This window comes from Ammospiza caudacuta, chromosome 2, assembly GCF_027887145.1.
Source record: "Ammospiza caudacuta isolate bAmmCau1 chromosome 2, bAmmCau1.pri, whole genome shotgun sequence".
NCBI classification, from domain to species: Eukaryota; Metazoa; Chordata; class Aves; order Passeriformes; family Passerellidae; genus Ammospiza; species Ammospiza caudacuta.
The window spans coordinates 29382037-29394953 of NC_080594.1; the positions used below are offsets into that span (position 1 = coordinate 29382037).

General features: G+C 43.3%; 1 protein-coding gene across 3 annotated transcripts in view; it reads right to left on the bottom strand.

The window, feature by feature from the left end:
• Positions 1 to 12917, bottom strand: part of B4GALT4 (beta-1,4-galactosyltransferase 4) — a 28535-nt gene that overhangs the window by 2873 nt on the left and 12745 nt on the right. For all 3 annotated transcript variants that reach the window (XM_058825384.1, XM_058825385.1, XM_058825386.1), the window contains 4 exons: positions 11892 to 12371; positions 10055 to 10287; positions 6424 to 6611; positions 638 to 760 (listed from right to left, as the gene is read on the bottom strand). In XM_058825384.1, coding sequence (XP_058681367.1) covers positions 638 to 760; positions 6424 to 6611; positions 10055 to 10287; positions 11892 to 12159 — 812 coding nt within the window. In that variant the 5' untranslated portion in view covers positions 12160 to 12371. The remainder of the gene's footprint in view (positions 1 to 637; positions 761 to 6423; positions 6612 to 10054; positions 10288 to 11891; positions 12372 to 12917) is intronic.

The window sequence follows — 12917 nt, forward strand, 5'->3', positions numbered from 1 at the left end:
GTTTGGTAGACTTCTTTGTCCCACTAAACCTCTCCAGACAACAGGTTTCTCCTGTGTTGACAGGCACATCTGCAAATGAGTTTTCACAAGAGCAAAGGGCATATGCATGTATATGTAGCCTTTCTAAAATTCAAGTTATTTGCTGTCTTCACTATAATCAACACTACACAAATACAAACTAAGCCCTACTTGGATTAAATCCAGTAGTCAATGAATGCAAAACACCCAGTCCCACCAAAACACTCCCACATTCTAGCAAAGCACTGGAACTCCTTACATTTGTGCATCTCTGGCAAACCACACTCCAGACTTCAATTATAACCAATTTCCAAGCAAGAATACAAATACTGCGTGTCTGAAACAAAACCAAAGCAGACCAACCAAAGAACTTAACCCACACGCAGCCAAAAGTGCCATGAGGAAGAGGATTAGGCATTGGACACACCTAACCCTTGCAAAGAGGAAATGCTCACAGAACTGCATCTTGGACTTCACATCTCCACTGCAATACTGTTCAGTCCTGTTCTGAATGAACGCCCCTGGGGTGTTTTGCTCTTGGAGGCTTAGTGCAAAGTTCTAAAATTTCTAAAAGGGCCAACTTCTAAAATTTCTTTAAAACTAGTTCCTCATTGTTTACCTGATTCGAAGGTCATCATCTTCTCCACCCCAACCCCAGTAGTTGTTAGAGAATCCATTCACTTTGGAAAACTGATCTCTTGTAAGAGCAGTAACACCTCCAAAATATCCCCGGTACCGTAACCTAGATGTACAAGAAGAGAGAATGAAAAATTAAAAGTCAAATTCTATCAACAATGAAAACATCACCCTGATAACTCCAGGTCTAGACTTGTCTTTCACAGAGTTAAGGGTGCACAGATCCTTAAAAGCTGGTCCTGTTCTCTTTCTCTTTTCACAAAAAGATGATGAGTTGCTTTAGGCCAGAAAAAATTACCTCTCCAACTGAGAGAAGAGAGTCTTATTCAGAAGCTTCTCTCTCTTTACAATTCCCCTGCCAGCCAAGCAGGTGCTTCATTTCAAGGACTCTCAGGTATAGAACAGCAACACAGCTATGCACTAATATAGCGGAAGCTCTGCAATAACAACAGTGAGCCACTGATTGTCTTAGAGCTCAATCTGAAAAACTTTCTTTTGGAAAGAAATCAGTTCACAGGCAAGGGCATATGTGCTACTGTGCCATAAAAATTCCAAGATAAGGTACAGTGCAAGTTACTTAGTAACCCAATGCAATGGGGCTCAGCTCTAAAGGAGATTAATTTCTAACTTTTACATTCCTCATCCTGAAAAATGCATCTACTTTTCCAAGATGTTTACATATCATGTTTATTTGCCTTCTTAGGCCATTCTGCTAATTGCTTTCTATGATGCTCTCTGTCTTGGCCCTGAAGGGAACATTACAACACAGCCTCTATTATCCTGCCCCAGCCCATTCAGAGGTGATGGGCACGTGGCTACAGATTGCATTTGTACATGTATGTGAATCTAAACAGATTAACAAATTGCCAGGGCTGGAAAGTACACATTATGGCATTGGACATGCTAGACAATGGTTATTATTATTTCTGGCTTACCATCAATGTAATTTAAAAAACAGCAAAGGAGAAAATAAATCAACACAAGACCCTCACAACACAATCTCCCTCAAGACTTTTCCTGGCTGATTTTTGCTCACAGCATCACAGAAGAATTGTGTACATCACAGAGAAATTGTGATTTTGTGTACAAAGGGACCCCTGGAGATCCCATAATCCAACCCCTCTGCTCAGAGCAGGGTTTACTAGAGCAACTTGCTGAGGAACATGTTCAGTCAGATTCTGAGCATCTCCAAGGATGGAGACTCAGCAATTTGTATGGGAAACCTGTTCCAAGTATTGGCAATCCTCACAGTAAAAAAAAAACTTTTTCATATGTTTAAGTGGAATTTCCTGTTTGTGCCCATTACCACTTGCCTTTCACTGAGAAGGATCTGGCTCCAGTCTGTCTTTACTCCCTTCCATTAGGTATGTATACACATTTCCAAGATCCCCCTCTGCCTTCTCTCTCAGCCCCAGCACTCTCAGCCTCCCTCACATGTCAGATGCTGCATTCTCTTAATCTCGTTCTCAGGCTCTCCTCTGGACTTGCTCCAGTATGTCCCAGAACTGGGCACAGTACTGTCGAAAGCGAAGGAAGCCAACCCACCTTGTCGTTGATCAGCATTGACTTCGATTTATTGATCAATCAGCCACTTTATATAACAGTGTTAATTAACTTCATGCATATTGCAAAATCCAAACTCATAATAGGTTAACAGAGAAAACTCTAACCCCTCCTTTTGTTTTACAATACCTATGATTTGTTTATTGAAAACAGGACCAGCGTTCTCACTGTGATATGACAAGTTCCCAAAACTTCCATATCTGTTCTCAGAGTAGCTATCTTTTCCCAGAGAGCCCAAGGACAGAGTGTTTTGCCTGTTATGGGAAGACTGTCTGAGAACCTTATTGTTTATAAAGTGGTGCTTGAGAGAGCCTAATTGTTTATAGAATCAAGCCTGGGAATTGCTTTACAACTACCTTTTCTCTCAACTGTATGCCTTCATGGCCTCTTTCTTTAAGCCATGCTTGAACCAGACTCTCCACACAGTACTCCAGGTATCATCTCCATGATGCTGAGGTAGAAAGAAAGAAACAATCACCTCCCCAAAACCTGCTGATAACCCCCCGCCCAAGATGCCACTGACCTTTGTCACAAGGGCACCCTGCTGGCCCAAGGTCCTTTATGGTAAAGCTGCTTTCCAGACAGTTGGCCCCCAGCAGCTACTGGTGCACAGAGTTACTTCTCTCCAGGTGCAGCACACTGCATTTCCCTTTGTTGAACTTCTCTGTTCAGATTCCTGCTGGCCACATTCTCCAGCCTGACAAAGGCCCTGCCACACAAACCAGCCCTGTGAGATTTCTGTCCTCTGAAAACCTGCTGAGGGTGCAATCTGCTGCATCTTCCAGGTTATGATGAAGACTCTAACTAGTACCAGCCCCACTATAAAGGTCTGCTGTAAACCACTAGTGACTGGCCTCCACCTGGACTTTGCTCTATTGATAAGAACCCTTTGAGCCCAGCAGTTCTGGCAGTTTTAGCCCCTCTCACTGTCCACTTACCAGTCCATACTTCATCACTTGGTCACTGGGGCCATTATGGGAGACAGTGCTGAAAGCCTACCTAAGATAACCATTATCCACTACTGCACCCTCCTCCAAGCTAGGCAAATCAGAGAAGGCTATCAGGTTGGTCAGGCCTGACTTGTGAACAGATTTGTTCTCTCTCCTTTATCACCTCCTCAGAAGAGAGAAGCCACAGTAGAGAAGTTCCATCAAGTTTTAATTACACATTACTACCTTGAGACTTCTGCTATGGATACTCCAGAGGAATGCAGTAAACAAATGGAATGGACAGCAAGGTGGTCCCATAAACAGGAACAGCAGGCAGAGCCCTTCCCAGCCCTGCTTTCAGGACAGTCACCTACAAGGCCACATCCCATTCCAGCAGCCTGACCATTTGGGAACTGCTTCCCAGGCACACACCCATATACACACCCCAGTGCTTGCTTATTCACCCTGTAATTCCCCTGCACCACTGCAGAGGTGTCACAGACACATTCTATGAAAATCCTTTCCTTAGGATTTTTTCTCCTGAGAAATTGAGAGGCCTCAGGAACAAAATGTAAACAATAATTATCTGCTGCTGTGGAATGCAACAGGTGCATCTGTGATTGGTCTCATGTGGTTGTTTCTAATTAATGGCCAATCATAGTCCAGCTGTCTCAGACTGACAGTCACAAGATTTTATTATTATTCCAGTCTTATTCTAATCCTTGCTAGCCTTCTGATGAAATCCTTTCTTCTATTCTTTTAGCATAGTTTTAATATAATACATATCATAAAATAATAAATCAAGCCTTCTGAAACATGGAGTCAGATCCTCGTCTCTTCCCTCTTCCTGGGACCCCTGTGAACACCACCACACAGAGGAGACACCAAAAGAGCCAGAGCTGGGGTGCACTGGCAGAAGTGGGGTTAGTAGGACAAGGGGAGGATTCTCCTCCCCTGCTCAGCCCTAGAGAGGCCACATCTGGAGTGCTCTGTTCAGTTCTGGGCTCCACAGCTCAAGAAAGACAAGGAACTGCTGGAGAGGGTGTAGCAGAGGCTACAAGGATGATGAGGAGCATCTCTCTTATAAGAAGAGGCTACGGGAGCTGGGCCTGTTTAATCTGGAGAAGAGAAGACTGAGAGATGATTTCATCAATGCAAATAAATATCTGCAAAGTGAGTGCCAAGGGGGTGGTGCCAGACCCTTGAATGGTTTCCACTGACAGGATGGCAAGGCCATAAACTACAACACAGAAAGTTTCACCTCAACATGAGGAAGAACTTCTTTCCTTGGAGGGTGGCAGAGCACTAGAACAGGCTGCTTAGGAAGGCTGTGGACTCTCCCTCTCTGGAGACATTCCAAACCCACCTGGGCGAGTTCTTGTGTCACCTGCTCTAGCTGACCCTGCCTTGGCAGAGGGGTTGGACTGGATGATTCCCAGAGGTCTCTTCCAACCCCCTCCATTCTGTGATCTGTAACCAGGACAATGCTGCCCACTCAACCCTCCTCAGGCAGCACAGATCTGGCAGAGCCCAGGCATAACTTGCTCCCAGCTGACGTCACCTGCAAAAATGCATCTCTGTAACAGCCCCCGTAACTACCCTTCCCTGAGGACAAGAGAACATCAGCTCCTTTGGAATTCTTAAAATTGGACTGAAGAACACAAATAATAGGAATGGTCAGGAGGAAAAGATATTGTGCTGGTCTCAAGGAAAAACCTTAATTAAAATAGAAGAGTTTTCCCAACCTTATCTTCAAAACTTATATATATAAGTCTTCTGTCTAAAAGAATCCAAAACTGAGCTGTAGTTTATGTAGCTAAAGATAAAGCACTGGATCTCCAAAGGCACATGGCTGCTGAGATTACTGCACACTGCATCACAATAGAATATACCCCCCTGGAAGAAAAATAATTTCCCCCCACCCCAGATCAGGAAATTAATAAAACCCCAAAACCAAAAAACAGACAAACAAAAAAGAAAAAAAAAAAAAAAAAAAAGAACCCACTACCCTAAAAAACACCCCAAAACCAACATTAAAAAGTCCCACAAAACACAAACCAACCCACATTTCTGCCCAAGACAATTTGTGTTAATACAGAACATGGATGGGTTCAGTTTTCTCTACCTTATCTGGGCAATGTCTCAGTATGCTCACCTCAGCTGCAGCAAAACACTGAGGTCACCCAACTAGGATTGGTATCAACCTGCGGTATCAGCTCAGTTCAAGTATCATTCTTGAGCTCAGAATCTGAATTCCTTCAGACATGCCTTGGAAGCAGAGCATTATTAACCCCACTTCATGGATGCATAAACACAGGCAGTGACACAGAAGAAGTATTACTTATCAATTCAAGTTGAATTATCAAATTCAAGCCACCAGCATTCCAGTGGAATACTCTGCAAGGCTCTGCAAGTGCTCCAAAAGCCTGTCACAAGCCTAATACGTATGTACTTGTTCCAGCTTTCACTATATGACTGGAACATGAATATTATTCTGTGTCAGTATTGGCACATCCCACCTCATTCTCATATATTTAACAAAGGAAATGCAGAAGCAAAGCAGAGCTTTACTTCAAAGTACTTTGAGATCAGTTTTTGAAAAGCCCACTTCTAATCAATATTTAGAGTGATGTGACATGAATGAATCTTGAAAGAAACAAGTTCAATGAGAACATGTTTGGTCATTAAATTCACCAAGCTCAGGAGCCTTTTCTCTCTGAGGTAGACTGAACTTGACTTTTCACCTTGAACTATTTATATCACATGAGCACCTAGGGGACTCATTTAAAAATCAGAATGATCCTGTGTTATACACTGTTCAGTCAAATAATTAAAGGACAGCCCTATGCCTTGGCAAATTCCCCCACTTGAGCTCTCAGTATCAGACATTACCTCTTCAACAGCAGAAGTGAGCAGCAAGTTCTGTTACAGTAAGATCACACCTTCAAATCACAGGATCAGGAAACTTGCAAATGTGTATCTGGTTTTGCAAGAAGGTCTCTGCACAACCTCGGGCACATTGCTTTCCTCTCAAAATGCCCCTTAATTCAACTCCAGAAACCAAAACAGTGACAATCATCATTTGTGCAGGTGACCACAGGGCTGACTGCAGAGGTGTCTGTCCAGTTCTGTACCCCAGAGAGGTGAAGTGTTAACACCAGAAACCTCGTGTCATGAGGAAGGGTAGATACCAGCACACAGCTCCATCAGAAGAGGAACATTATCAGTAACATGGCATTTCCCTGTTGGTATTCTTTCCATATTCCTGGTTTCCTACCTGTATCCAGTACTGTTCCTGCCAACTACAAGGTGCTTTGGTTGTGTGTCACACATGTAAATGTTAAAGTCATTTTCTGGCACCAGATCCACATCATGGAAAATGAAACAGTCCCAGTTTGCTTCCTTTAGGGCCTCTAGGTATCCTACATTCAGCAGTTTGGCTCGATTAAATTTGGTGTTGCCAGCCTGTGGAAAAGAATGGGAAAAAACAACTCTGAAGAAGGTGCCACAGCTTTTGAACCAGAGCTGCTCCTGGGCACTTGTTCTGATTGCATGGTTGCAACCACACCCGTGTGGCTTTTCCAGCACCTCAGGAGCAGTAACTGCACAGGGTGCCCCTTCACACTGGGCACAGCACTGGAGTGGCCAACAGTGCAAAGTGTTTCTCCAGCCTCCATCCCTCACAACCACACCCAGCCAGGGCCAGGAAAGCCTGTGCTGAGCTGGGCACCACAAGTGTGATTGCTCCATGGCTCAACCACCCTTCTGTCCCAGTCCTGGAGCTACCCTCAGGCTCCAGAACAGAAGAGGTACCAGTACAGTCTAGAAACTGGTGTTCCATACAACTGTGTCAGTAAGGCTCATGGAAGTTCTTTTTAAGAAAAGCAAAACCAAACCAAACCCCCATGTTAATCCCATGCTAATTAGTCTCTAGATGTCAGAGCCCTTGCCATGAACTATTAATGCCTGTCCCCTCAGCTTGGAGGACAGCAATGCTGAAAGAGCTCCCTGTATTTCCTCAGCTCACACGTAAGTGGCAGAGTGGGAGTGAAAAGCAGGTCTCTTCATTTTTACCTCCCACCTATAGCCTGATGATGCTGTTGCAGGGGATGTGCTCCTAGCACAGAGCTTCACCTTTTAACTTCTCTCCATTGTTTGCTTTTGCTGTAAGTTACTTAGTATTCACTTTTCAAAACTCTTAATTCTTCACTGCTGAGGTGCAAGTATATCCACACACACCTGGCAGTTTTGTAAGCTTATCATGTCAACATTCAGTTTGGAGCAAGACATGTGCTTATCTTGCTATTTTCATTTTTTACCTGGCTGCACACTGTACCAGTCTGCAGAAGGCTTTCTGCTCCTGAGGACAAAGTGGGGATTTACCTCAAGTTCCCACTTGGGAGCCAGAGGGCCAACCCCAGCCCTCCCAGACACAGACAGGACAGTCATTTTCCTGAGCAAGGAACCTGTGTACTTGAAAGAATAATAAAAAAAAACGTTTTCAAGAGAAACTGCTTGGAATTCTAGCAAATTTTCTCAAAGATGCCTGGACAGAAAGAGGGCCAATGGAAAATGAGAAAGAAGCTGGCCTCACCAGGCTGAGAGAAGGTGAGCTGTAGAGAAAAGCTGTTGTATACAAAGCATGTTTTATTGTTCTAAAAAGTAACACTTTGCTCTAAAGTAGAATTTGTTCACTAAAACAACCATCTGCCCCAGAATGAAGAAGATTTATGACTCCATACCTGCAGTCTGAAAAATACAATACAGTGCCCATTCTGAGAAATTACAAGATGGATAATCAATTGCATCCATCATCTGGAAGGAAATTTTCCAGTAACAAGTTTAGATACAATTTACCCAAAATCAAGATGTCAAATTTCTGAATGGGGAGTTTTTTGGTGTGGTTTTTTTTCCTTAAAAAGTCCCATATATAAAAATACCCATGAGACAGCCTCCTCCTGAGAATGAAAACATAGGTTTTTGAGTGAACAGAACAAACCAGATGTCTGGTAAGGTACATTTGGAGAACATCACTTGTGTCGAGTATCAAACCCAGCTTAGTTCAGGACAGCCTCTTCCATCTGCTTAAGTGCTGTTCTTATTAGTGCAAGCCACCACAACAGCCAAATGCCAGCTGACATGGCTTTCCAGGAAGGGCAGTTTGCCATGTCAGACCATATACTGAACAAACAGCAAAATTTACTCATCTTTTGTCAAGGACAGAGTTGTCTCCCTTTGTTTCTATGGAAGAATAACACTGACCACAGGGCAAACTTATGTTGGGAAAGAAATCATTCACCCTTTAAGGATTACAAACTCACCTTGTTTGGAGTGCAGCACTCATGTATACACACATTTAGAGGAGCACAACTTTAGAGATGTTAAAAGCAGCCCATAAAGAAGAAATCTGGAGTAAGCCCTCCAGTGGTTCACAGAAAAAAAATACAAAAGGCCCATTTAATCTACCTCCAAAGTAGAGTGAGTATTGTCGTTCCTCAAAAGAGACTTAGAACAACTTCTGACATCACAAATCGAGAGAGAAAATGGATTTGCCCCAGCAGAGTTTTGTTAGACCCACTTTCCAGTCTTTGGGCATGCCTATCTACATGGAAGAGCTATGTGAAAGCTTCAACCTTCCAAGCACAATCTCTGATAGAACAAGTTCAGACTTGACACTGTTGTGCTCATCAGACAAAAATTCCATACTTTTGTATTACTTATTGCTAACAGGACAACAGCAGTTCTCCACTTCACATATTTCAATAAATTAAAAAGATATGCCCATTCTCCCAGTAATTTATTGCTAACCACTGCTTCCTGCTAGAATGAGCCAGCAAATGTATGATTATAGTACATATTAATGCAGAAAAAAAGCCCTCATTTTTCCACTCTAGAGGCCACATGATGACTCTAAACAATGAAAGAACAATTCATTCCAAGTAAAAATATCATGCCACAACTTTTATTGGTCTTCTGCTGAGATTTTCAGCTGAGCAGAAGCTAAGAGTGGAAGCTTTCACCTAGAAAGCACTGTCTCATACTGATTAATTGACTCTAGGCTCTTTAATCAGGAGGGAAGAGAAACTGTATTAATTTATGATCACCTTTTTCTTCAACTGTCTCAAATGACTTTTTGGAGCCAAAGCAGAACATGCAAGTAAACAACAGTAAAAGAAAGCAAACATAACAGATGATCAAGAAAAAGACAACATATTACAAAAGAGAAACATATAATGCTTTTAGCACATGCAATTAGAACATAAGCACCTTGATGAAAGACAATGCGGCACAGGTCTGCTTAATTTTAGCCACTGGAACAGCCTTGCTAGAAAAAATGTAAATCAAGAAATTAGTAAATCTTTCAGGAACCAAGTGCTCTTCCATGACAACTACTTCCCACTGCACTTGCTGGGCAAACAAAGCAGCTACAAGCAGCAGCTGTCATGTTTAGTTTGAGAAAGCAAAAATAAAACCACAGTACACAAAACTTACTAAGCACAAGAGCCTGATGGGAGGGAAGGGCTACAGACAAACTGGGGCCTTCTATCCAAATGACTCCAAATGTGAAGACAGACAGGCCAGCCTAGTTACATGTGTGGATACTGCAAGAGAAGTCACTTGCATTAGCAGTGCAAAAGATGCTTACCCTGCATGCTAACTCAGAAACACCAAGTTACTCAGACTGAGAAATTAACACCAGTTAGAGACACTGCCAATACTCCCCAGCCCTGAGATCCAGGAATGTCAGCAGCAGTGGCTGCAGGCAGTGTTGCATCCCTCAGCAAGCAGAATTGTTGGAAGCAGGCTTGGAGGACTGGTGTCAGACAGCAGAGGCAGCAGAAGCCCCTCCTCAGGCTGCAGGGCACAGCCATCACCCTCACCCAACCAGCTCTGCACAGCTGCCTCACCTGGTGGATGACATAGATGCCATAATCCAGCTGCTGCCTTTGCAGGAAGGGGTGCAGGTGCTGCAGGAGGTACAGCAGATGCTTCTCCCGGTGGCGGTGAGGGATAAGGATGGCCACGTGCTGCAGGGCTGAGCACTCCACAGGGTGGTACCTGCCCTTGGCTACCTGAGGGTTCTCCTTTTGCACCTCTTCCAGTGTAACAGATGGTTTGAAGAAGAGTTTGCTGGCACCTCCTGTCAGAGAAGCACAAGAACATTTCCTGAGTTGTTTCAGGCTGTGGCTGGCCCAGTCACGTTATGAGGCACTGTGTAACCAGTGAAAGAAATCCAGGTTCAAGCCCCAGCTGGCTTCCCTGCCCTTCCAAGAGAAAAGTAGCACTACAAGGATTCTATGCAGGCAGTGGAAGGAGAGGATGTCAAGCATGTTAGTTGCTTAAAGTGACTGTGAAGTAGTGGCAATAAAATAAAAATATTTTTTAAAAACCCAAGAGAAGATCTAAGCTACTGTAGAAGAATTGGGCAGGAATGACTGCCAGGGCAAAGCAAAGGAGAAGAAATGGAAAGAAACACAGGACTGTGGCTGTAAGAAGTCATCAGTATCTAAAGCACAAAAAAAAGCACAACAGGCTTAAGGCTATAAATTAATAAGATAAAGTACACCAAAGCTTTCTGTAGCCAAATGAAATTTTTATCCCTTCTCTTGCACTGAGCTATAATCCCAGCTCCTCTGAACTCAGCAAACCCATGAAAAAGTATGATACAGGCAACTGTGATGGCTGCAGTCATTGCTGCATTTGCTGAATCAAATGTGTCTTGGGGTCAGGGTGTGCAGGGAGACAAAGGTTTATGTACTACATCAGGGAAGAAGGAAGAATCTAGCTTCCCAAACAAATCCCTAATCAGGTTCACAATAAGAAAGAGAAAGAGGATAATGACATGATACTGATAATGAAGAAAATGACACAATAATGATGCAAAGCAGGAGCCTGGTGCTGCTGCAGTACCAAGCCAAGAAAAAAGTATAATAATAAAAATGCCCAAACCAGGAAAACAGTCACCCATTTGAACCTTCATCATAATTAGCACCAACTCCAATAGTGTTATGAAGTCCTTAAATTGTTAATACAGATGCAAAAAAGTATATTTAAATAATAAAATGGCGAAAAACTGAGGAAAGATGAAAACACTTGTGGTTAAGACAAAAATAATTTCATTTTTTAAAAAATTAATTTTTTTTAAATAAAAAGATGCATGTGTAAGCAAGGGAAAAAGAAAAATTTCTTCATTAATCCCCATTGGCAGGCAGCATTGGCCACATCCAGGGAAGGGCTTCACCACATACACCACAGCAGCTGTTGGGAGGACAAATGCTGCCACCATGAACATCCCTCCTTCCTCCTTTCCCCAAGCTTTTACTGCTGAGCATGATGAATGGCACAGTCACAGGCTATGGAATACCCCTGCAGTCAGCTGGGATCAGCAGTCTGAGCTGTGTTCACTCCCAGCCTCCTGCCCATCCCACTGGATTTTAGGGGGCCAGGACTGACAGAGACAAAGCCTCAGCAGAGTGCAAACACTGTTCACAGTCAGCAAGTTACTGGTGTATCACTGGTGTGCTCTGTTTTATCAACAAATGCAGAGCCCAGCACCAGCTGCTCTCCCAGCTAGACCCAGCAAGGGCACTGGGTGCCACAAGACAGTCCCTCACCCAGCAGTGCTTCCTGCAACTGGCTGTATTGGTTTCACAGGAAAGGAATCCAGCTGGAATATGGCTGGGAAGTCAGCAGCACTGCAGTGGATGAAGCTGTCAGAGAGGAGAGGAAAACAGCATCACTTACGCAGGTATGGAGACAGAGCTGGGCAGGAATCCTGAAATGACTCCACCATGGGAGCATCTGCAGTGGATTCAATCTTCTCTTCCTTTTGACTGTGCTCCAGGCGAGTTACCTTCCAGAAAAACTCCATCATGCTCTTAGCTTTAGGAATTTCCTGTCTGGTGTCCACTAAGTAACTGAATGTGGTCCATAGCACCATCACAAATAAAGTGACAAGCACCAATACTTTGAACTTATAGAAGAGGTTAAAAACATTCCAGCCCAAGGCCATGGCTTCCCCAATCCACAAACAGCTTCTTCTCCTCTGATGATGAAGCAGGTCACTGCATATCCTGCAGGGATGAAACCACAGCTCCCAGTAAGAACATCACAGTAGGGAAGTAAAGCTGGAGGTAGGGAGGGCTGCCACACTTCCTGCAGTTTTGAAATTCATGGAGCCATAGTATTGTTTCCTCTTCAAATGTCACAAAATATGACTTTAACCTGGACCACAAAAAAAGAAAAAAGGAAGGAGAAAATGAGTTTCTACCACCTCCACTGCTACACCCTCACAGATTCCATGAACATAGGTTATGACAATACACAAAAGGAACAGCGAGTACGATCAACTGGTCAGAAACCAAGACCATGATCTTTGGTCTTAGTTCAGTCATAAACCAGCTGCATGATTTTATGCAAATCACTTTCCTGTTTTGTTCTTCTCTCTCAATCTTTCTTTTTTTTTCAGATCAGAAAGTGCAACCACTATCCCATGTTATGTGTGTGTACAGTGTCTGGCAATACACAGGTTTTATTACTTCTGTTCCTACCAAAATTAACAACAGCTGCAAAGCAAGAGATTCTGCTGGCTGTGAGTAAAGCCCATCTGAAATGAAAAGCACATGAATCTTTGCAGAAATGAACTGTTTTCTTCTGAAAGACAGTATTATTGATGTTATGTTGCTCTGCACAATGCAGTGTGAAACAACACTGACTGGTATCAGAAATCATTGGTCTTTATCTGCTGCATGTCAGTACCACCTTTTGGAT